Source organism: Lutjanus erythropterus, chromosome 12, assembly GCF_056507025.1.
Source record: "Lutjanus erythropterus isolate fLutEry1 chromosome 12, fLutEry1.hap2, whole genome shotgun sequence".
Taxonomy (NCBI): domain Eukaryota; kingdom Metazoa; phylum Chordata; class Actinopteri; order Lutjaniformes; family Lutjanidae; genus Lutjanus; species Lutjanus erythropterus.
Genome location: NC_139328.1, coordinates 8194648 through 8219186, shown reverse-complemented (window position 1 = coordinate 8219186; position 24539 = coordinate 8194648). Strand labels below are relative to the sequence as shown.

At 38.8% G+C, this 24539-nt stretch overlaps 2 protein-coding genes across 4 annotated transcripts; both read right to left on the bottom strand.

Moving 5' to 3' along the window:
* Nucleotides 1-6970: 6970 nt before the first annotated feature.
* Nucleotides 6971-18748, bottom strand: slc25a42 (solute carrier family 25 member 42). 3 transcript variants are annotated; one of them, XM_084732530.1, is made up of 9 exons: nucleotides 17731-18747; nucleotides 17423-17608; nucleotides 13203-13365; nucleotides 10137-10248; nucleotides 9982-10007; nucleotides 9508-9674; nucleotides 9255-9371; nucleotides 7950-8101; nucleotides 6971-7859 (listed from the first exon to the last, which is right to left on the bottom strand). In XM_084732530.1, exons 3-9 carry the CDS (start codon nucleotides 13281-13283, stop codon nucleotides 7534-7536), a joined length of 981 nt encoding a protein of 326 aa, XP_084588656.1. In that variant the 5' UTR covers nucleotides 13284-13365; nucleotides 17423-17608; nucleotides 17731-18747; the 3' UTR covers nucleotides 6971-7533. The 3 variants fall into 3 exon arrangements, with proteins under 3 accessions (XP_084588656.1, XP_084588657.1, XP_084588655.1); XM_084732531.1 differs by having other exon boundaries at nucleotides 17428-18748; XM_084732529.1 differs by having other exon boundaries at nucleotides 17423-18747.
* Nucleotides 18749-18952: 204 nt separating this feature from the next.
* Nucleotides 18953-24436, bottom strand: armc6 (armadillo repeat containing 6). Its single transcript, XM_084732528.1, has 8 exons — nucleotides 24232-24436; nucleotides 23888-24030; nucleotides 22471-22559; nucleotides 21812-22382; nucleotides 21214-21359; nucleotides 20987-21118; nucleotides 19865-20002; nucleotides 18953-19761 (listed from the first exon to the last, which is right to left on the bottom strand). Exons 2-8 carry the CDS (start codon nucleotides 24006-24008, stop codon nucleotides 19549-19551), a joined length of 1410 nt encoding a protein of 469 aa, XP_084588654.1. The 5' UTR covers nucleotides 24009-24030; nucleotides 24232-24436; the 3' UTR covers nucleotides 18953-19548.
* Nucleotides 24437-24539: the final 103 nt, after the last annotated feature.

Genomic DNA, 24539 nt, shown 5'->3' with positions numbered 1-24539 from the left:
TCTCCGAGTGTCATTGAATCTTTGCTGTGTCAATAAAGAGAAGATTGGCTTTGACATATTTCTCCTGTGAATTTATTCTGTTGATATACTAACGAATTTTCAGTAAGCACTTTAATGAATAAATGTAATTTAAAAAATGGAAAATGTTTAATAGTGTATCCTATTAAATTAATTTAGGTCATGCAGTGTAATTTAGGAGTGGAAACTATAAAAAAAAAAAAAAAAAAAAAAAGAAAAATTTCAAACAAAAATAAACATGGCTAAGACTTCTGCTATATAATAAATTTATTTGAATGGATTTCAAATGGGAAATAAATAAATAATCATCTATTAGTTCACAGGCCTAAACCAGCTAACTAAGCTACTGTACAGGCCAGACTCGTCAAACAAGGCTAATTAATCTAAAATCTCTGCTAACTCGTTTTAATGTTGAACGGGTAATTATAAGAAAACTCTTAAATAAAAGCCCTGCACTATTTTTTATTCCCGTGTGCCTTTATTGACATGAGATTTCAATCTAAAACAGATGACTTTTGAATTTTTGAAGCTTAACTTGAGCAACAAATTTGGGCCTACATGAAACTGTCCTCAGGCCTAGAATAAGTTCACAGGTTTTTATTCTTTGTATTTTTTTAAAATTGTATAAAAAGAGAAATGTTTAGATGTTGTTATTTTTAAGAAAAGAAAAGAAAAAATGAAGGAAAAAGAAGAGGCAATTTGGAGCCTTCACCTTCAGAATAAAATGATCTCCGACATGGTTAAAAAGCACCTTGATTTTGTAACAGAGCAACATTTTGCTTTGTGGCTCGATCACAATAGCACATATTTCTTTATCAAGCTTAAGTGGGTAAATGCTGTATTTTCTGACTAAATTTCCAATTTGGGTTTTTTTATCATCAAAATGAAAACCTCGTTTTAAAGGGAAATTGGGTTAAGAATGAATTAGAAATGGAAGAAATGGCTGTTTTGCTGCTTTTATTTCAGTGAAAGAGAGAGAGAGCAGCCATCATCTGAATAAATGCAAATGTGCTCTGCCTCCACCTGGCATCATGCCAAGTATCTATAGCAACCACATCCTCTGACAGCCTCCGTCCATCCCTCCCTCCTTCACTCTCTAATTAGTCCTCTATCTTCCCTATAGCTCTTTTCTTCTGGCGCTTTTTTCTCCCACGTTCCCACAAATCTGTGCACAAAGAGGCTCCGAGCTGCTTGTCCGCTTCAACAAGAAAAACCGGAACAAACCGAATATTTTTGCTCATTTAGACAGACGCTCCCTGAACAGAAGCACTCAGTTTAATAAATACAATAATTTAAATATTGTTTGTTTGTTTTTTTTCAATTCTACAAAATCAGGATGCATGTATGAACAATCTCAAACACCCCGTGTATTTTAATAAAATAATTCATGTTAATGTATTCAGAGTGTTTTCAGTTCGCTCCGTGTCTTCGTCGGGTTCATGTGTTGCCGTGTTGCCGTGTTGCGTTCACGGTCAAGTTCAAAGCGCAGGCAGCAGCACGGCCTCAGGCAGAGAAGCAGCTCCATCTGACCCAGCTCACCTCCCGTCAGCTCCCAGCGCCGGGCTGCACCGCCACCTACCGGCCGTCTGCGACACTACAGCCGGAGGAGTCCATCCATCCATAAGGATGGGGCGCCCTGCAGTGGTCATTGGCTGACATTACACACCGTGTGTCCTCAGTCTGAAGCCTAAAACAAAGACAGTTTCACGGGTATGGGGGCCAAAAAGTGACACGAGAAATAAATAACTTAATGAACACAATTAATTTGCCATAAAGAAATACAAATGCCAATATTACACTTCACCAGTATTAATTTATTTATTATTACTCTAAATTTATTTCTAAAAGTAAGTGTATTTGTATTTCCGTATAAATTCACTTACTGTCTATTTCAACATTAATTTATCGTTTCTCGTATTTATATATTTATTTATCTATTTAGAATACTCTTGCAATTTAACCTACTTATATCAGTATTATTGTTTTTTCTTTAAGAATAGTATTCTATTTATTGTAGTACACACAGTTACACATTTTCTATTTGTTTTTTTTTTCTATATGTATTGTTAAATGTATTCTAATTTTATATTATAATTTCTCTATGCTTATGTATGTTTCTATTTTTAAATGGGAATAACTGTACTGTAACATAACCCACTCCACCCAATTTATTGGAATTAAGGTGGTTTAATTTATAATTCAAGAAACTATGTGTTCATTTGTTTTTAATTTACAAAAAAGTCACAACTGAGGTCTGGTTATGTGTGTTAAAGGTTAAGTGTGTGAGATCTAGAGTGATCTATAAGCAGTAGTACAGTATAATATTCATAAGCATGTTTTTAACAGTGCAAACTGAAGAATTGTGTTTTCATTAGAATTAGCCCTTTATATTTACAGAGGACGCAGGTTTAATGGAGTCCATCATGTTACACAGCCATGTTTCTACAGTTGGGGACAAACCAAACACTGGCTCTGACTCTTTTTCATGAGTTATGTGACCACCACAGTTTCTTCGACAAACTAGGAAGGGGAGGGTGAGGTAAGTCTTGCCACTAAATCCTACACACGGGTTCTTAAAATGTTAATGTCACGTGTCCTTGAAGACCACACTGAACAGATTGTATGTAGGCGCTAAACCAACTCCACATGTACAAACACACGTCATTCAGGGACACGGGGAAAAACACTGAAATAATAAACACACATCAATCTGTTGTCAACATCCAGTTTTATTGGAGGATTTGATATTTCAAAACTTTCCTACAGAAACACCATCGTCACTAGAGACTGGACACAGGGTGTGGTTATTAGTAGGTTTACATTCAGTTGGCACAAATCACTACGATTTACAAAACAGCCGTCGCATCACTGCGGCACTGAAACACAAAAAAACCACAAGATGATGTGTTGTAAACATGCAAACACGTTAGCATCGTATGTCTGCACATCTATGTAGGATTATTACCCACAAACAGGGTTAAAACTGTTTAATTTGCTTTGACAAGAGCAAATAAAATCACATTTTTTACCAGAGTTAGTTGTTGTAGTGTTTCAGTATCCCTCATCCTCGTTAAGCCACTGTCAACAAAAAGAATCACCTTTCTTTTGAAACATATATTTGTTTGGCATTTTATGATTGTCTGGGTCATTTCCAAGCTTGTTGTCATCTTGTCATGTGTTTATCCATCTCCTCTGAACTATATGCAGGTCAGTAAGGAGAAGACAACATTGCAACAGTCTTTACGTTCTTCCAATTGAAATCAGGGTACAAATAACCAATAAACGTTCTTTTAAATTCTTCCTGCATTATTTAAATTAGTCCTAGCCTGGTTGGAATGGATTGGTCAAGTTTGTTAGGGAGCCAAGGATCGTGTACGTCACCCTAGACAGCAAATACCCTACAAGGCAGTTTATAAGTTTTACAAAATTCACATAGAAAAACTGTACCTGAAGTAATACATTCAGTCACAGAGGTCTAAACAATCTCCAAAACTTCACACCATCTGCTGTGCCTTTAAATGTCCATGACTTCAAGACCGAAGCAAGGCTAGAAAATGGAAGCAACCTTCAAAAAGGTTAATAGAAGTAGCTCAGTCATAGTAAAAACGTTACTATTCCTTGTTAGGCACTTAAGAGTCAGTAACTACCCTTCACTCGGCTCTCAGTTACTGTGTACTTTCTATCACTGTGCACGCTTCAGCTCTAAAGGTGCAGGTGTCAAGCAGGTGTTGATCTAAACGCAGCTACACATCGTTTCCCGCCTGCTACCTAAGGCAAAGATATTAAAGACTAAAACCCGCATCTACTGTTCTGCCGTTAACCCGAGTGAATCTGATTAACATAATTATCTGACTATGTTAAGTTCTCTGTCACCAGAACGCTGCTACAGTTCTCCTGACTCACTGGACGATGAGGAAAACGATCACAACATCCACCAACAGACAGATAAGAGGTGATAAACTGATAAACGTTGAGAGGCAGGACAGTGGAGAGTTGAGTTCGATGAATGTGGGTAAAGTTCAGTCGCCAGTTGGAAAGGGCTTGGTAGTGATTAGGCTGCATGATATGCAAAAAAAAAATCATATTGCAATTATTTTGACAGAGTGAATATGAGCCACAACTTCAGTGCAGATCGTAAATTTTGCATTTCATTTTTACTGAAAAAAGCAAACATGTTCCCTGCAACAATTAGAATCAAGAAAAAAAGGCCCAAATTCTGACTTTAGCTTGTCAAATGTGAATATTTTCCGGTTTCTGTACTCCTCTCTGACAGTAAATGGAGAATCTTTGGGTTGTGGACAAAACAAGACATTTGAGGACATCATCTTAAACTCTGGAAAAACACTGATCAATATTGTGTCCCAAGCAGTGAGGAGTGACGCTCAGATTCAGATACAGATTAATCAACGATGAACATACACTTTAGTTGCAGCCCTAAGTCAGACGGTCCCTGATTTAAACCTTAATTTTTATCAATTTTACTGAGGCAAAATATTTTGATGCCACTTGTGTTTAAACATATTTATCATTTCAGAAGATTACCCTCTTAAATTTAATGAATAAAAGGTTTGTAGATAAAATGTTATATACCACAAAGAAAGGTCTCAGAAACAGTGTTGTTGTGGTCCTGGTGCAAACACTGAGGCTGTGGTTCCCAACCTTTTTGTATCACTGAGTAAACTGACGACTTTGTGACGTATTTTATGGATATTTCATACTGTATTCAATGTATAACAATAACAGCACAGAATAACTGATGAACTGTACAATTAACCAAAGTAGTGACACAAAAACTGCAGGAAGTTTGTGTAAAACAAGCGATATGGATGAATTTTCAGCAGATTATTTCCTGTGAGTATTGATCAGAGAAGAGTGTTTCTGATATTTTCGCAAACACCTTAGAAAACTCTGTATTATCTCGTTGTTGATTTTTAAGAATCAATCATATTTAATAGATTTCTTTTTGGCACTTGGCCATTGTTCCATTAACTCTTTGGTTGTTTTATCTGTGTACTTTTCTAACGCAGGACGAGGCTGTTAGCAGAGAGAGAAGGCTCTGTGAAATAAAGCTTGTGCTCAGGTCTTCTTCTATCTTAAATAATCATCTTACCATTTTAAAATAATAATTTAATTTTGTTTTCTTCATAGAAATGCATGAAATGCTCATATACATATAGGCCTAGTGAATATTTTTATTCTTACACCCCTTAAAAGTCAGAAAGTCTCCACTCCGTGAAACTTTGGTGACATCTAGTGGGGGTCAGGACCCCCATGTTGGGAACCAGTTCATTGAGGTACTGAATAAGCATTAATATCAATACATTTAAAAATAGGCCCTAGAACAGAAATAATCAGTCGACAAATTGATTAGTTAATGGATCAATTCCAACTATAATAATCCAAAGTTTGTAAGAATTTTATACAATGAATTTTGGAGTTTTTTTTTTTTTGTTTGTTTGTTTTTTAACTAACTGCAGAGTCTCAGTTTAGATCCCAACCCCCACAGAGAACTTCCAGCTTTATTCTGGTAAAGGTGCCACTTTCCTGCCCTTTGCTCCAGTTGGCTCTGCACCCAGCTGCTCGCCCGGCTCAGCCCTCCTGCCTCGGTATGTGTGTTCTAAGTATAGAAACTATTGACACTGTCCAACAACAGTAAGCCTGCATCAATACTGTTCAAACTGTCTCACGTATGATCAAATAAAAACAGAGCAGCACCTAATTCTGATTTTGACACTAGTCCACATAAAAAAAATTGATATGTTAAGAATGTCATGAACATTTGATTATATGCTGAGGTAAAGTAAAATACTGAAAACACTAAAATTCATGTGCTAAATTATGCCCGTAACAGAAATGATCTCTTCACTAGGTGTGTGCATATTTTCAGTCGAGCTTCTGTAAGCAAACGCTGCTACAGTTCTACAACTTGCCAAGTATTAAACAAAAACACGCCACAGCTGCCACAACAGCAAATGGAAGACGACATTTGTATACTGTATACGCGACTGTCTGTGTGTCCGTTACCAGTGACATACCAGAGGTGGACAGAATACTAGAAATACCTCTCAGTATACTGTAATCCAGTACAATACCCACAAAGGATAATTCAGATTATCTCACGCGGGTTTGTAACTTACAGTAGATGCTGATCAACATGACCCTAGTTTGGAGAAGCAGTGGACAGGATCAGCAGCAAAATGTATTTTAGCCAAAAAAGCCAAAAAAAAAAATGTTAGCTTAGCTTCCATTCTGGTACTCCTCTCTGCTTCTCCAAACGTGGGGCAGGTCGACCGCCATCTACTGTAGGTAACACAGTGACTACCGATAGGTGCCTCATACAATCCCACTTCAAATAATCTGAACTATCCCTTTAAGGGAATTAAAGCGATGCTGCTCAGACAGTGAACAACAACAGAACATTGTAAACTTCATTTAGGTAGCATATCAACGCAGGGCTGTTGTAGTGGATTACATCAGACTGTACAGGTGTTCCTACTAAACTGTTAAATCAGTGTATAAGATCTCACATTTTGGAAAATGACCTAGCAGATTATGATATGATATACATTAGATGGATAGGAAGTTTAACTGAAACTGCCACTTTCAACTACTATTCTCAATGAGAACAGTGAGTAAAATCAGTATAATCACCTCTAGACAAAAAAGAAACTATCTACCACAATTAACAATATCTTAAAAAGTCCATTACATGTTTACAGTGAAACAAACAAAATAATATGGGCACTCTTTATACTTCATATCTGTTGGCACTGGCATGAAATGAAGCTCATGTGTCTGCTGTTCCATAAAAGTCTGTTAATTCAATCTTAAGGAGTTCCACTAAAAGATCCCGGACTGATTTCAATATAATCAACTCAAACAAAAACTGACTATCTGATGGCAGTAACAAAGCTGTTACCTCTGTGCTGGGTATTTGTGCTTTAATCTAAGCACTAACATCATATAATCTGCAGCTAGCTCATTTTCTAAACTTTGGTATAATTCTTTAAAACAAACTCACTCACATCAAAATAAATCTCAAGGGGGGGCATATTTCACTCTCAATGAATTAAATCCATCTTTAAATGAGTGGCAGCCTGCATTGCATTGGAAGGTGTCAGTTTCAAGCAGACACACACAGCAGGCCTCAGTGTGTGAACCTCTAAACTCTCTGGTTGACAAATACACTCACAGGCCTGGTCCACAACATCAGGAGCATTACAATTTCTGTGTACACACATACACACATAAAATCACTGAGCATATTGCACTTAGATGTACATGACAACAGTGTGTACAGGTACACGGTACCATCCACCGTACCTCACGCCTGCAGGGGCTGCACACCCCGCGCTGCACACAAATAAAGCAAGAGATTGCATTAATATTACCCACGTGTCCTGAGCCGGTGTGTGTTTGCTTCTGCACACACTCTCTCGTCCTTTTGTTTCTCTTCAGAAGGCTTATGAGGATCTCTTCATCACGACCCCCGTTTGCCTCCCTTCTGTGTCGTTATTATCGAGCCGTGTAGCCCATCTGATGCAGCTTCCTCAGGAGGATCTGAGTGAGGTCAAAGGTGGTGAAGCTGATCCCCACGGCGATGGGTCCTTTAACCCAGTTCATACTGAGACCTTTGTAGAGTCCACGGATAACGCCCTCCTCAGACACAATCTCCCTCATGGTGCCGAGGATGGTGCCGTACGTATGGCCCGTGACCCCTGCGGTCTGCATGCGCCGTCGTACCACGTCCAGAGGGTAAGACGCCGACTGGCCGAGGAGACCTGCACAGGCTCCAAACGCCAGACGTTCATACGAGTAGGGCTGCGGACGCCCACTGCGCTCTATTGGGGAGAGAGGACCATTCAGTGAACATGTATGTTTCACAATGCAACATAAACATTAGGTGTCAAAGAAAGGGGTTGTAGACAAACCTGCGTGTAGTTTCTTCAGTGTCTCGTAGGTAAAGAAGCTGAGACCAGCGTAGGGCACAACACCCAGGATGGTGGGAGTGAAGCCTCGATACAGAGTCTTCAAGCCCTCTTCCCGGGATATCCGCACAAACACGTGCAGAATGTTACTGTACCTAAGCAATGAAGGCAACATGTACAAAAAACTGATCAGCATGAAACTGGAGGAGAAGTAAGAAGGAAAAGACTCCTGCTCGTTCAGGATGGTCTGTTTTCATTCAGCCCCATCAGTCAACAGTAGGACTGGGCAATATATCAAATATATTGGATATATTAAAGTATGACTTAATGTACGATTTAGCAAACGACAATATCATCATATTCAAGGTTTCAGTGTTTCTCCGGATCGTCACTGAGGGGCAGTTAATGTTACTGTAGTCAGCTGTGAAGTGTGTGAATCAAGCTTACTGTTGTGTATTGTGTATTGTGCCACAGAAGCAATAAAAGCAATAAAAAAAAGTCCCTGTTACTTCAGAATCTTCTTGCACTCTTCATAGCAGAGCTGGTCTTTGAAGAGCTTATTTAGCTCGTTAACAGCTATGAGTCATCGGTGGATCAAATGATTGCTCGTGTTTGTTACTCTCTCAGCGGTTGCCAGCTCAGAAATGTATCTGGGAAACCCCCAGTTTTCGGCTTCAGTCTGACTCATAACTGCTAACTGGCTAGTTCACTTTCGAAGCAAAACCCTCTAGACTTCTGTCTCACACACAGATTTCCCACAAGCCCAACTCCCTTAAAGTGGAGGGTTCGGATGGAAATACATGGGTGCAGTTAGGCTGAGTGCTAACCAGAGGTGTAAGAAGTATTCAGGTCCATTACTTAAGTACTGATACCAACCCCACTGGGAAATACTCCACAATAAGTAAAAGTTAGCATCGTTAATTGTACTGAAGTAAAAGTATGTAAGTATTACAGCAAAATTTAGTAATTTATTGCATGCCACCCCCCACTCCCCCATTTCCTGTTTGTTTAGAGCTGTCCTATCAGATGGAAGCTAAATAACCAGATTATATGTTTGAACTATTTGAGAATTTGCTGTATATTATTTTTGAGGAAAATATGTATATCAAAATATCTATCATATATCACATAATAACCTAAACATATGTCAGTATCATTTAGAAGTCATGTTGTGCAGCCCTGACCTGAACCTTTTAGCAACACACTCATACAAATGCAGCCTCCTCATGTTATTTTACTGTAGTGATGTTCTATGTGTGTTAAATATCCACTTAATGACTGTGTCTTGGCAGCTAAAGATGATCTTACATTTCTTTTGGCGTCACAGCCATCCTAGCTCGCACCATATCCAGGGGATAGGTCAGCATGGCTGCCGTGGTACCAGCCATAGACCCCGCCAGTAACCTTGGAAATGGAGGTAGGGCTCTGAAACACAGAGAAAAAAACAAATCACATTTTCCATTACTCCACAAGACATAAACAAAATCTTAAATAAGATAACAGTCTACAGATGAGCCAGCAGGCCTGAGTAGCAGCTCTACCAGTACAAACTGACACTTACTTCCCCTGAAAGCCGTAGTATCCTCCCAGCAGCCTCTTGTACTGCTCGTGTGCACAGAACTGGATGGCAGCGTACGGGATGACTCGCACCATGGTGGCAGAGTTTCCCCTCCACAGACTGAAGAAGCCATCCTTCAGGTAGGTGCGGTAGATCAACCTGTAGGCCTCCTGTGTGCACATCAACACACACATGCTCGTACTCAGTTTGAATTGATTAGAGACCACTTAGATATTTGTCTTTAAATTTGTTCCTTACTGTTTGAGGGTCAGACTAAAAACTATAGCATTAATAAACATGTTTCATTGATTTTAGTGTATGCAAATTCATTTTAACTGTGAATTAAGTTGATAAATCAAAATTCTTAACATGTGACTTATGTTAACTGCAATGGATATGAATTAATGTCTTGTTATGAATGAGAAGCAGACAATTGTTTTAGCTAGAAACTGGCATTAAATATGTGATGACACCTACCTTGGCAGAGAATCTTGCTGAAGACACTGAAAAACAAAATGTGTCACACAGTTAAAACACAACATCAGATCTAAATATAATTCCATGGCATCAGCGTGGGTCATTTCTAATTTAAAATCAGTTTCCACTTTTAGGTCAGCAGAGCATCCACTTGCCTTGGAAGATGATTTTAGTCCTGTCCAATGGGGCGACAGCTGTCTTGGCCACAGCTCCTGCTAACGCCCCTGAGAAGAGCGAGTTGATGACAGAGCGAGTGTGCTTCAGGCCCTGCACAGTGATGGAGGAATCACATTTAGGGTCAACGACACCAAACAGAGCCAGTCCTGTAAAAACTGCATCCTCCTTGTGTGAACAAACTTGTGTTTGTGATGCTGTTGATCATTAAACCAGAGTTACATAAAGGATAATAGATGACATCTGACTACTCGGCTTACAAAACTGTACAAATGGGAGCAGATGTCCTTAAATGAACCAAAGACAAAGAAGAGGACAGACGGTCACTGAGCTCAGCTCAGTTCATCTCTTTCACACATTATACAGCAGCGCAATTAGGAGGAGATGAGAACATAGTTTCACAGCACACAGACAGGTAAAACACAGACAATGAAACAGCATTAGACAACTAACAAACATAAAAGGGAATGGAAATTAATATGCTTTCACACCTGAAAGTCCAAACCGAAGTTCATGTTTTTGTTAAATTCTATACATTTGATCTGGTTAATGTTGGTTTCACTTGCAATTATGCAAGAGCACTAAAGAATAGGGGTGTCACAATTTCAATTTTAAATCAAACAAATCAAAATGAGCTTTCAATTTCCATAATCAAACCGAAAAGGCAGAATAGTTATTCTTCCAGTGTATTATATTTCTCTCCACTTCTGCTTACTGGTAGTGTCCAGCAGGTGTCCTAAGAAAAACAACACAGCGTAGCTCTCTGGCTCTTATATCACACTTGATACCATATTGATAAACAGATTTTATCAAAGAACAATTTGACCCATCAGTGCTAGAAGAATGTTTAAATCCAAAGTCAAATCATCAATTACAGATTTAGAGAATCATGACACCGTAATAAAGAACTATACATGAAATACGTACATCCTGCTGTTAGTGCATCTGTGAGCTGTCTTGACTGGTTTGTGTATAGGCATGGGTCTGACCTGAATTTTAAATAATTAAAATGTGTCTGAATTTTGGTGAAATGAAGTTGCAGAACCAAATGTTAATTAAACATTTGGTCTTTTTCTCTGCTCATGTGCTACTGGTGGCTCATTTTGTTTCGTTGTGTTTAGATTCGATGATGGCCTGCCTGACCTTCCCGTTGGTCCAAAAGTCCAAATCGTCCAAAAGAGAAGTTCTCACGCTTGAAACATACCAAACAACGGTGACCACCTCTTTCAGTCAGACCACAGTTCAGCTGTTTGGTCTGGACCGTGATCTGAGGGAGGTTAGCAGTCTTGGTTTGGATCAAATTGGAAAGTCCGGAGCAAACAAGGTAGGTGTAAAAGACTGGTGCATAAGATTGTCATTGCACTGTCGGAACTACGTCATGGAACCCGCAATGAACATGTGAGCGGCATGTGAGGACCCACAGCCCCAGAACATGGGGAGAACACTCCACCAACCGAACCACCAGGCCACTAATTATGTTATTTTCACTGCCAAGCTGACATTGTTTGAGATGCCTTTATTATGACAACTTGACATTATCAAACTCAAAAAAACTGTTTAGCTTCATGTTTTAACATTAAATTAAACTGTCAAACATGGTTGGTTTTGACACTGGCCATCATTTTAAGCGTGTCATGAATATGTTCCTTAACCTTACAGTTTGGACTTGTCATAAAGATGTCATTAGATTTTATTACAAAGCAGGGCAAGTTTATTAGTACAGCAGATTTCAACAACAGGGCAATTCAAAGGCAATTCAGACGGTTTTGTGAATAATTTCCTGGACTTTAAGTAAAAGTGGTACCATTTGGACTGGTCATAAAGATGTCATCAAATGTTATAAGGCAAGTTTGGCAATAGACGACAATATCAAGGGGCACACAGAGTTAACAAAGGAGTGACACATGTCACATCCTCCTCATCTCTGTTGAGAGTTGCACATGCACAGTACTGATCCACACTTTCACCCACCATGTTAGTGTCATCAGCATGTAGCTGGGTCTGGCTGAACTGGAGATTCTGGCCGGACTGGGACAGGACACACCCTCTGAAACCACAGTGGCCAGTTTGACGACAGGGAATAAAGAACCAAGGTGGTTTTCTTGCTGTGTTTGACTCCTGGTGCCCAAAGGCTGCATCAGCTAATTAGGCAGCAGTCAGGCTACTTTATCAACAAGTAAAGTTGCTAACTGCTGTCTGTCCATCAGGTAACACAGTAAGCTAAATTATCTTACTACTGTGCTCTGGTGTCAAACTGCCCTTATAACATTTAATTACATCTTTATGACAAGTCCCAAAAGGTACCACTTTAGTTTGAAGCCCAGGAAATTGTTCATGACACTGTTACAAAAGCATTTTAACAGTGTAATAAAAGACAATTACATCCTTATGACAAGTCAAAAATATACCACTTCACTTGAAGTCAAGGAAAATATTCATGACACAGTTATAATGGTCTTATGACAGCCAATATAAAACCCAGCCACATCTAACAGTTTAATGTAATGTTAAAACATGAAGCTGAACAAATTCTTTAAGTCTGATAATGCCACGTTGTCATGACAAAGACACTGACAAGTTAAGTTGTCTTGATTCATGTCAAGTTGTCATAACAAAGACATCTCAAACAACGTCACCTTTGCATTAAAGTGACATAATTAACCAGATGAAACTAAGTGACAACAGTCATTAACATTCATAAAGACACTGTCATGTACATGACAGGTGTCATGACAGGGTTATGACAGTGTAATGACAGCCTTATGCACATTCCTTCAAATAAAGTTTTAACATTTTTAGGATTTTTGTCAGTCAAGTCACAGGGTAACGTTCTGATCTCTTTGGATTTTTAGATATTTGTTCTGAATTTATCCAAACTATAAAATCACAGTGACTGTTCTGACGCAGAATTTTTCCAATATGTACTGTCAATTAAGGAATGAGACAAATGAGACAAATTATTCAAATACACAGATTAAAATTGAACTGGGTGGACTTTTTTCCATGACAAAAGGATGACGTCTATAAAATTTCCCCTCATAGCTCACCTCTGACTGACTGGAGGAAGCCCGCGGCAGCACTTCTCCCTGCGTGAGTGATGCCCGCTGTTCCTGGACTCCACTCCCCATCCCCGAGGACTACGCACGGCCGTCACGGAGCGTGCTCATGAATTCACCCAGCAAGGGAGGCAGCAACACCAGGCGCCGAGAGCTACAGAGTAGAGGGAGAGGTCGGAGAGAGAAACAGAGGTCAGTTTGTGTGTCAGGATCAAGTGACAAGCATGACTCAGACTCTACGAGGAGCCTTCACACAAACACTGCTTACAACTTAAGAGTATAACTTCATCATGAAGTAATGAGTACTTTCATATTCAAGTTTAGCCCTGTGCAAACCCGCAGGCAGAGACATCTATTCTAGTTAAGCACTTTCTTTTGTTTAGCACTCCCCTTGCTGACTAAAGCAGTGTCATGCCAGCATGTGATGACTGACAGGGTGTTTATCTTTAACAAGATCTAGTAGAACAAGAGAAGATTTATTGTTTAATGAGAAACGTTCCGGTCAATATTTAGCTGTCCAGTTACCTTTACACAGGTGCGGCTCTTTTGAAGGCCATGTAAAGACAGTGAGAGAAGTAGCCTTACAGTTAATTACACCCATGTATCTTCAAGGACAGCAGAGTTGTGGGTTTGTAGGTGAAAGGTGTCTGTCAGAGCAAACCAACAGCACAGTCAGCACATCCCTGTCTCTGTTTGTAGCTGGTAGAGACTTATATCAGCTTTAGGGTAAGGGTATTTGTGGTTATCTCACAATGTTTACAATGATTTTCAATGAGCTTTATGGGACAGATCACTAATTCATGTAATCCAAAACCCTCCACAGCCCCTCTGTGGTCCGTCCTGTAATACTGCACACACTTCACAGCCAAGCTTTGGACAAACTATGTAATGTTGTCACTGTTTTTAAACTACCTCATGTATAATCTAGTGCAGGGGTCTGCAACCTCTACTGATATAAGAGCCATTTTTGGCCAAAATCAAAAAACAAAAAAAATCTGTCTGGACTCAGATTTTGGGGGATTTTGCATCCATAGCTAGCCGGGGGAGACTCAAGACTAGCCACAGGCATAATTTAGAGAAAAAGGCTGCATAAGCTATGATTACAATTCAGTTGACGAAATATTAAAACTTTTTTTTAAGTTTGATGTAAAAGCTTTTACAATAAGAGAATGTAAGAAGCACTTTAGGCCTTAAAAAGAGACCCATCATTTATTTTCATATGTCAAAGCCACAGGGAGCCACTGGAGAGGGGCAGAAGAGCCACATGTAGCCTGCAGGTTGCTGAATCCTGCTCTAGTGTTTCAGCACTAGATTATTCCATCTGAGGTACCATGCAGCCACAAAAAGATGGCACCTTTAGTTTGAATACTTTGCTAAATATTAACTTGATCCAGCTTCAAAACAAAGACCAAAATCAGTAGACATTAGCGGTGTCTCAATTCTCCAAATACACAATTCAATTTGACTTTCGATTTTAAGCTCATGATTCCTTTTTAGACATTTTTTTTTAGCATCGTTAGACTATTGAGTCTTGATTTGTACAAATGAACAGATCATTGCTTTTATGCTCTTACAAGTGTCAGTTACATTTTTTTTAATTCCTCTTCAAAAAGGTGGTGGTGGCTGGTAAGTTACACTGTGTCGTCTTTGAAGTGTTGGTTTTTCTTAAGACGTGTGCCAGATGCCTCAAATAGAGTCGGTGAAGAAAATACTGGGAGAATCTGGGAGAATCTGCCTTTTCGATTTGATTATTTCATTTGAAAGCTCATTTCAGTCAATTTTAGATTTAATTTTGAAATTGTAACACCCTTCGTAAATACTGAAAATCTGTTAAATAATTATATTTATTGGGAAAACATTCCACTTAAAAACAATCAGTTCAACAGTGAGGAGAATTCAGCAAAACAAGATGGAGAGAGGGACAGCCAAGGGACAAGGAGAGAGCAAACAGAGGATGTGCTGAAAAGCTGGGTAGTCATGGGCAACTAATACTGGCATCAGTACAACAGGGCTTCAAGCCAGATCCTCAAATGAGCACTCAGACCCCTAATGTGTCCCCTTTCACCTCACCCACTGTCCTCGCTCAGAGGCCGTCCCTCACCCCTCCCAGCAGTCTCCTTCCCCATGCAGATCATTTTACGGTTCCTTGTTCCTCTCTGCTGACTATGTCACTATGACACAGCAGTGGAAAGGTAGACCTGTCTCTGTGGATTAACACTGCCAATTAAATGCAAAGCAGTGTCCTCTTGTGTGCCGAGATGTTTGTGTGAGAAGATTCTGTAAACAACCTTCCCTTTCAGCTTGGTTACCTGATCATAAAATATCAATTAATCTGTCGTGTTTCAGATTGTGTCAAGATAACAATAACTGCCTGAAAAGTACAATAACTATGTGCAGAGGTAATAAGCACAGTGTATCCAGTTTATTCCATTAGAACAGCTTATAATGCACTGTTGCACCCTGCATTGAGCTATTAAGTTAATTAGAATGAAATGTCAGAAAACGGTGCTTGAACTTCCCTGAGCCCTGGTGAGATCTTAAAATTGTTTTGTCAGACCAGCAGACCAAAGGATATTCCATTTACAATGATTAAAATCAGAAAAAGGCAGCAGATCCTCACATTTGGTCATAACACTTGATAAATTATTAATATATTATCACAAATGTTGCTGATTAATTTTCTGTTAACCCTTTGATTAATCGACTAATTGTGTCACCTCTAAACACAAGAAGTTTAGTGCATGAATACAGATGGTGTGAGCATATTGTACTCAAACTACAACAAAATTAATAAATTAAAATAGTGCAATACAAAATAGTTAAAAAAAAAAACAAGCCTTACTCCTCTATAAATAATAAGATACAGGTCTATAGAATATCTGCATATATCTGTGTATATAATAAAGAATACTATGGTACACCACAAACACACTAAAATATAAAATATTTTACATTCTACACACTAGATGAGTGAAAAGTTTAAGAAGTTTTACACCGTTTTTAATTAAAAATGCAATGAATGTGAAAAAAGGGGTATAAATTGATATGCCAGCTTAATGATTCAAAATGCAAAAATCTTGCACTTAAGGTTTAGTACTTTCACGGTACCGATCCCAGCTGTAGAGACACTGGTGTAGTTGTCTCTTTGTAAGACATTAAAAGATTTCTTTCCCTTGTCTTTTATCTGGACCCTGAGATTGTAATTAAGCTAGAATTGAAATAAATTAAACTATGTCCATTTCAGAAGAATCCTGAGTTTGTGGTGTTGCTATAGAGGACTGTGTTGTATAATAATTTGTTATTTTGTTTTGTCTACATCCTGGTAGGAACCAAAATAAGCAGTATCCACCAGTCAAATGCTGGTACAATATCCAAGTGGCTGGTGGATATGCTGGTATTTTGATTGTTTTGTTATGTTAGGTAGTTTTGTAACAACACCGTAGGGCTGGACAACACATCAATAATGTATTAATATTGTGATATCAGACTAGATATCGTTATATGACATAAGTGTTGTCTATTTCTGGTTTTAAAGCTTACATTATAGTAGAGTGATGATTTTTTTTTAATTATAACACTTATAATATTTGCTTTTACCCACATAGTCATTATATCCACAAGAGCGCAAGGAATGCTGGATTTTTGCAACCAATGCTGATACTGATAAAAGGAGTTTAAAAATTCCTATTGCAATAAATCAGCCAATAGTCAGTAAACTTTAACCGGTATCTTCAATAATTATAAATAACTATACATTTAACAAAGCACAAGTAAAACAACTTGAATAAAAAAAAATAAGAAGAATACAGAAAAAAGAAAAAGAAAAAGAAAAAAATAATGGATGTTTTTTTTAAAGAAAACGTCTATATAGAGATATATATCGCGGAACAGCCTAGAAATATCGAGATACTATCGAGAAGCCATATTGCCCAAACCTACAACACTGCATACTTTATGATAACACTTTCTCGGCGTGTAATATTATTGTTATTCACATGATTGATGCTGACTCTGGTCAGGGTGGTTATAATTCAGCAGTATTAGTCATTAGAATTAGACCTTCATTCATTAAATAAACCCCATGTTCCTCCTCCTGTCTGACTGGCTGCTGCTTCAGCCCCCGAGTCCTGTTCAAACTTGTCCACTAACAAAACACAGCCACCCTGTGCAGGCAGTTAGCTGTCACTAGTCACTAACACTACATTTCTTACCTTACCGAAATGACACCAGCCTGAGGATCTCTGGTGCTTTGGTATGCCTCACTTGGTGCGTTGTTTCGGGTGGTTAGCAGGTTCTTCCGATGCTGTTTTCAAGTTAGCCAGATAGCAGGTTAAGTAACGTTAGCTAGCCGTTAGCTCACCGCTACACTAACATTAACGTTACTCTCGTCGACAGCGCTGTGGAAAATATAAACAGTGATTTTCAGTGCTGATAAAAAATGTCTCCTGGCGTTGAAGGCACTGCCTGCCACACATTTCTCTAATTCATGATCTCTGCAGTGACTTAAAGTGACTGTTACCGTCCATGCTGGTGTGTTTCTGCTGTTACTACTCCAGTCCTGTGCTGTCAACGACCCGAGCCAGCCAACGTTAGCTTGACCACAGTGAGGTTTGACAAGGACGAGCGCGGAGGCATTGTGGGAAATGAAGTCTGAATGAGGAGGGGCACGTTTGGATAGGTCGGTTAGAGGGGCGTGAGCGGGAGACACTTGGCAACGACTTGGCATACTTTAGTGTCTCCTGACTGTTTTTTTTTTTCTTCCTTTGTGTCCATGAAGTAAGATTATTATAGTTACGTAACATTAAATTTAAACTTAAAAACTACCCCTTTTATATTTTGTTTTATTCAACATTATCTCTTATCTATTATTTTATTCTAACTAGTATTATTTTGTTTTTTAATCCCTTTAATTTTGTTTTATTTTATTTTTACTTTGAATCATTTTTTATCTAGATTTAATTCTAGGTTTCACCCAAATCTTTTTTTATTATTATTATTATTGCTTTTAAATCTATTTTATTGTAAGTCAGTCTTCATTTTTGTTCTTTTTTCTCTATTGTTTGTATTTCACTAATTAAGCTTTCATTACAGTTTTAACTTGTTCTGTCATATTGTAGGTCAGTCAGTCATCTGTTAATCACTTTGAATTGCACTAATCTCTATCAATGCTATACTAAAAAAGTTTCACTTAATTAATAATAAACTAAAACTAAATTTTGAAGTGTAAACACTTTAGTTAATTGAAATAAAATAAAAACTAGACATTAAAAAACTTAAACAATAGTATACTTATAAAGGTAACTAAAATAAAATAAGAAATATACAGGAAATGTCTTTAATTTTAGTCTTTGTCAATTGGTCAAATTTGTCAACACAACAAGCTCGAGGAAGCATTGGTGCACGTTTATTGAGACTGGGATGTCTACATGACCATGAGTCAGTTGCCTTGGCAAAGTGTTGCGTTTATATTGTAATATGTATTCTGAACTTCTTAAATCTGGCCCCTGACAAATATCCCCCATATAATAACAACAACAACAAAAAACCCCTAAAACTAATACTGAAACTAATAACTAATAACTGAAACTAAACAAATAAATAAATTAAAAACAAAATAAAAAATAATAACTAATGAAAAATAAAAACTAATGAAAAATGCAAAACTATAATTCGGCCATGAAATAGACTGGAAGTTAATTTACCATAAATAGTGTATGATGACACACAACCACAGGGCAACATAAAGGAGATGCACCAAAAGTGAGTTTTATCATAATCATGCAGAATATACAGTGTGATGTTGTCAGTGGTAGGTCTAAATATCAGAGATTCCAGTTTTACACTGTAATAATGTTTATACAAACAAAAAAGGAAATATTAAGCTTCAGTCAAAGTATAAGGCAGTCAATACATCATCAAATTTGGCTCCAGCAAGGGCAAAGAATCTGCACAAACCAGCGCAGTTAAACATATTTGCATAGTAGCAAATACACTGATATTTGCCCATGGCACAAAACATGGTGATTTACATGTAACATCTCACGAAAATAAACCTATTACAGATAGAAAATTGGGTATCAGATAAACTGTAAACAAAATATTAATAACGAATACAACATGTACAGCAGGACAAACAAAGAAAGGAATGGAAATTATATTTAACCTCTCAAAGGCGTTTGTGTGGGACTGGTGACTTGCTCACAAGCCTTTTCTACATCCACTACTTTTTGTGCATCTGTTTTAACTCTTGGCTATGTGTACCAACATCATAACATTTCATCTAGCCTAAAATCGCTTTTCAGGCACCGTTATGGCACAGGGATGTTTTCCTCTGCTTTCAGTTAGTGAGGCTGCCATGTTTGCCGGTCCACAGCTCTCGGAGCTCCACCTGGCATCCCAGATCTCTGAGGGCTGCTTTACCCACGTCACCACAGTCTTGATGGGTCTTCAGCGCCTGGGCGATCAGGGCCTCTGCTCCCATCTCCAGGATTGGTTGGCTGAAGTTGTGCATACGTGAAACCAGATTTCTTATCAGCATACACGCCTGTTTCTGTTCATAAAGAAAGAAAACGGGGACATAGAGAGCTGTCAGACTGTCACGCAGGGCCAGTTTATTCAAGTAAACATATTAATTATAAATGACCTCATATTACCTGCACATTGACTGCATCAGTATGTGCCTTCATAGCCTGTACAGCTGCCAAGGCACCTCCATTCTCCATGATGACTTTGCAGTTGTTGGGTTTACGCAAAGCAAGGACAGAGAGACACGCACAGCCCTGCTCACACACCTACAGCACAACATGGACATCATCTTAGAACATTAACTGGATTTATCTGTAACTTTTATCCAGCAGAAACAATGTATATTAAAGTGTCTATACTTAAAGGGATAGTTTTGATTATTTGATGTGTGGTTGTACGGGATACTTGTCAATATTCAGTGTATTAACTACAGTAGACAGAAGTCAGCACGCCCTCAGTTAGGAGAAGCAGAGAGGAATATCAGCAATGGAAGCTAAGCAACGAACTGCTGTATACAAGGTCAGAAACAAAAGGTATTTTAGTTACTTAAATATCAGTTGTGTTGATATCGCTATCAGTTTTAGTGCGCGCTATATTTAGGATATTTACACCATTTTACTTTGCTGTCGAACAGCCTTATCTGACGGGAAATCACTGATATAGAAGCCAAATATCGTTCTAGCCAAACAAATGAAGTTTATAGGCAAAATTAGTCATTTTGAACATGGGAGCTGCTGGTCTACAACTGCTTCGGTCTGTTAGTTTTTGTGTGTGTGTTATTGTGTGACTTCAGTGTTTTAAAAGGATAGTTCGAATTCAACATCACACAATAACACAAACAAACTAACAGAACAAGGCAGCTGTAAATCGGCAACTCGCCTGTTCTGCAAGGTAAAATTACTGATTTCGCCTCTGGAGTCTGGCTGTTTAGGAAAGATTGATATTTGGCTTCTATAGCGTTGGTATGCTATCAGAAAAGGCTGTCTGATGGCAAAGTAGAGTGGTGAAAATATCCTAAATGTAGTGTATACTGAAGCCTTTTTTAAGTGGCTAAAATACATTTTGTTGCTGACCCTGTCCACAATACTTCAGTGTTTAGCTTCTGTGCTGGCACTCCTCTCTGCTTCTCCAAACTGGGAATGTGCCAACTACCATCTACTGTAGGTAATACACTGACTATGGATAAGTACCTTATACACAAGTAAGCACTAGATCATATTTATTCACAGTGGGTACAACATTTAACTCACCCCAGCATTGCTCATGTGTCCGTTCATGGCAATGACGATGAGCTGGACTCCACCAGCGTTAACAACAGCATCTTTCACATCATCGTTTCCTGCTATGGCTCGTATTGCACTGAGGACCTGCCGAACCAACTCCTGCAAGGACAAAACCAGTTCAGTGAGCAGAACAAATGTGAAACTTGAACCCCGAATCAGTTCTTATTACAATCCCTTGTTTTCAAGTCGGCTACCGGTGACTCATAGCTGTCTGCAAGCAGGGTCATCATGAGTTTCAGTCCTCCCAGGTCACAGATATCTTGACAGAACTCGTTCCTTACAGCCAGACGGGACAGAGTTGCACAAAGTTCACTCAGAACAGAAGTGTTATCAAGGTGAGCTGTGAGGGAAGAAAACAAGAAATAATGGGATTACATTAATGAAATCCGAACCCAATTTAGAAAAACACTTCAGAAACATCACAAAACAAGAAATGCAATGATTGGCAAGTCCTTTTCAACCTAAAATATACACTCATTTGATGCCTGAAACATGTTTCAAAAAAGCTGGGACAGGGGCAAGTTTACCACTGTGAAACATCACTTTTTCTTTCAGCAATTCTCAGTACGCATTTGGGATCTAAGGGCACTAATTGATGAAGTTTTGAAAATGAAAAATTTCTTCTCATTCTTGCTTGATAATGTCTTTGTACTGTATTCAAGTCAGAAAGGAATTGCAAATTACTGCATCCTGTTTTTATTTGTTTTACAGTGTCCCAACTTGTTTGGAATTGAGGTTGTAGCTGAAGCTATTATGCTACACTCACATAACTTATTGATCAGCTGTTCTTACCTTTCGCAGCCTCAACTAAAACCTTCAGTCCATTGTGTTCCAGAACAATCATCTTGGCGTGTTCGTGAGCGTGTCCAAACGTAACTCGGACATCGTCGTCAAAGGTCATGACCCTAAGAGCTGCAGAGGCCTCTTTGACCACTTCAGCACATCCACTGTGTTGTGTCGTGGCACCGGTCAGCAGAGGCAGGACGCCACCTTTCACCAAATCCTGCCTGTTCTGTTCATGTTTCAAACAGCAGTGTCGTACAGCGTGGATGGCTACACGCGTCACTGAGGAATCTGCCTGGTACTTCTTAAGGACATTTAAAAGGAACTGCTGGCCCTCTGCATCCAACAAGTCCGGCTGTCCATCTGTCAGCGCAGCCAGAGCGGACAGGACGGTCAACACAGCTTCCTGATCCTCCAAACTCTTTCTGCAGTAAGACAGGATGACGGGGTAGGCATCTTTTTGGGCAGCCAGGTACCTCTGGGCGAATCCAAGACAGCAGTGCTCAGTGAAGCATTTCATGTCTGCCGTCACTTCCATAACACCAGCAGAATCTTGTCCAAGTCGAAGGGAATCCAAAGCCTGCAAATGAAAAAAAAAGATGTAGAAAGTGAGATTGTGATACTTTTGCAATGAGCAGAACCTGCCCAGAAAACAGGTCAAGACTCACCTGTAAGACTTCATGTGTTTGCTCTTCTTGTTTCTCATCAGATGATGATACAGCTGGCACAGCTTTTACTATACAACTGAGCTCCACACCTGCAGCCACACATCAGATGAGGATTAATGCTTCAGTACACAACAAAATATCAAGTACAAAAAAGAGAAGATTAAAGATAAACATAATTTACAAGGGTAAACCTAGAAACAGCTCAGGGGTGTACAGCAAGCATCCAAAACTACATTTGGAGGCAGCCAGACAAGTGTGTATAAGTGTGTTTTCTTACGGGAGTTTCCCTGGAGAAACTACTAAACAGGAGGGTGTTAGAAAAAGACAGTGAAATACGAGAAAAACCTGGAAAAAACAGGGGTGCTGGTAGATTTGACACACGAGGGGAATAACAACAATCAGGATGTAAGAATATCAACTATCCGAGGAGGATCTTTGGCCTTTAGTCATACTGCAGCCTAACTTTATGTGCAGGTTAATGGACCATTATGCAAGACAGAAGGCTGCAGGTTATTAGGGGGATTAGAAGTTGTAAAGTTAATATTTTATACTTTATCCTCTTAATCTCCCCATTAAGGTAGAGATTTTTATACATATATCTAAGTGTTTAAGGCCACTGAAAGTCTTTTAATTAACCAAGTACTCATGAGACAGCTGTTGTTCAGTTGCGTTACACTGATTTATGTATTATATATACTGTGTATGCTTTTTATCTCTGTGCTTCTGCTTTGCATGTTTTAGTTAGTGTCTGCTACAATGAGGCATAATGTTGTCTTTAGTCCATGTTTCTGTTAACATTAATATCCTGCATTCTCTTTGTTTTTCAGGTCTGATATTTTGAGCCTCTGAGCTGCATGTTTTAGCACCTGAGGGCATCTTGAATAATATTTCTATCAACATGAATATTCTGCACATATTCTTTTTATTATTGTTCTGCATGCTTATAAATGATGAATAGCAATGTAAATTTAATCATATGTTTTAGGGAAGAGACTACATATGAAAAATAGTCTCCTGGCTAACTCTGGCTCATTTACAACAATGTTTATTAGTTTGCATTTTGAAAGAAGAGAGCATTGTTCCACTATGGACATTACTCATCAGACCTCATAGCTCCAGTGAGATGTGTTAAGGGAGACCATTCCTCTGCCATGATAAATAATTTAGTAGGTTTTATTGACCGGAGCATCTGCAGTTTGGGCATCGATGATGTCACTTCTCCTGAAGAGTAAAGCCTATACACAGACTTACTAATATTTTGCATTGGATATGTTTCACCTATGTAATTCTGATTCTTCCTGGAAGTTTATAATTATGTTATAATAACCGTCTTAGCTCAGTGCCCATAGAGACAATATGCAAGCTCACCGTCAACAGTCAACAACACAATTGTACATATAAGCCATTGTCCTTTTACCTTGAGACTCAAACTGCTCCACAGCCTCCCTCAAAGCCTCATCAGGATCCATATCAAATTCCTCCATGTTTTCCCTGACAGCGGCGTCAAAGGTTTCCTGTGTGATCCTCCGCTTCGCCATTTTTCACACGTTAATCGCCACTCTGAAATGAACGATAATGTCAAAAGATGAGCACATCGACTCAGTTCCCTGGATAGCTAGTACTGTAATAGCCACTGTTAGCTAATAGGTGTTATGTTTCAGCTCGTGCTGCCAAACATGGCTGCTGAAATGTACAAAGCTAACGATACAGTTAAATAACGTTTTGTAATGTAAGAAAAATATGTAGATAAAATCACTTAACTGTTACCACCGCCCAGTGACACACAACTATTATGAATGAACCGACTGCCACTGTCGATTTACGCACTTTTCGTAGTCGGTTGTGTTCACTACATGCCGCTCTTCGCAACGAGCGCGGGGCGTGAATTGTGTGCGTATCAATTTAAGTGAATAGTAAACTCCGCAAAAGGTCCCACTCATAGATCTTCTCGGTTGGGACATAGACAGCGCAACATCAGTTCCACTAATCAACCGTTTCAAACGAAGACAACGATTTCATAAATTTATTAATAACCGGGGTTATAGCTAGTGAAAAATAATAAAAATCAA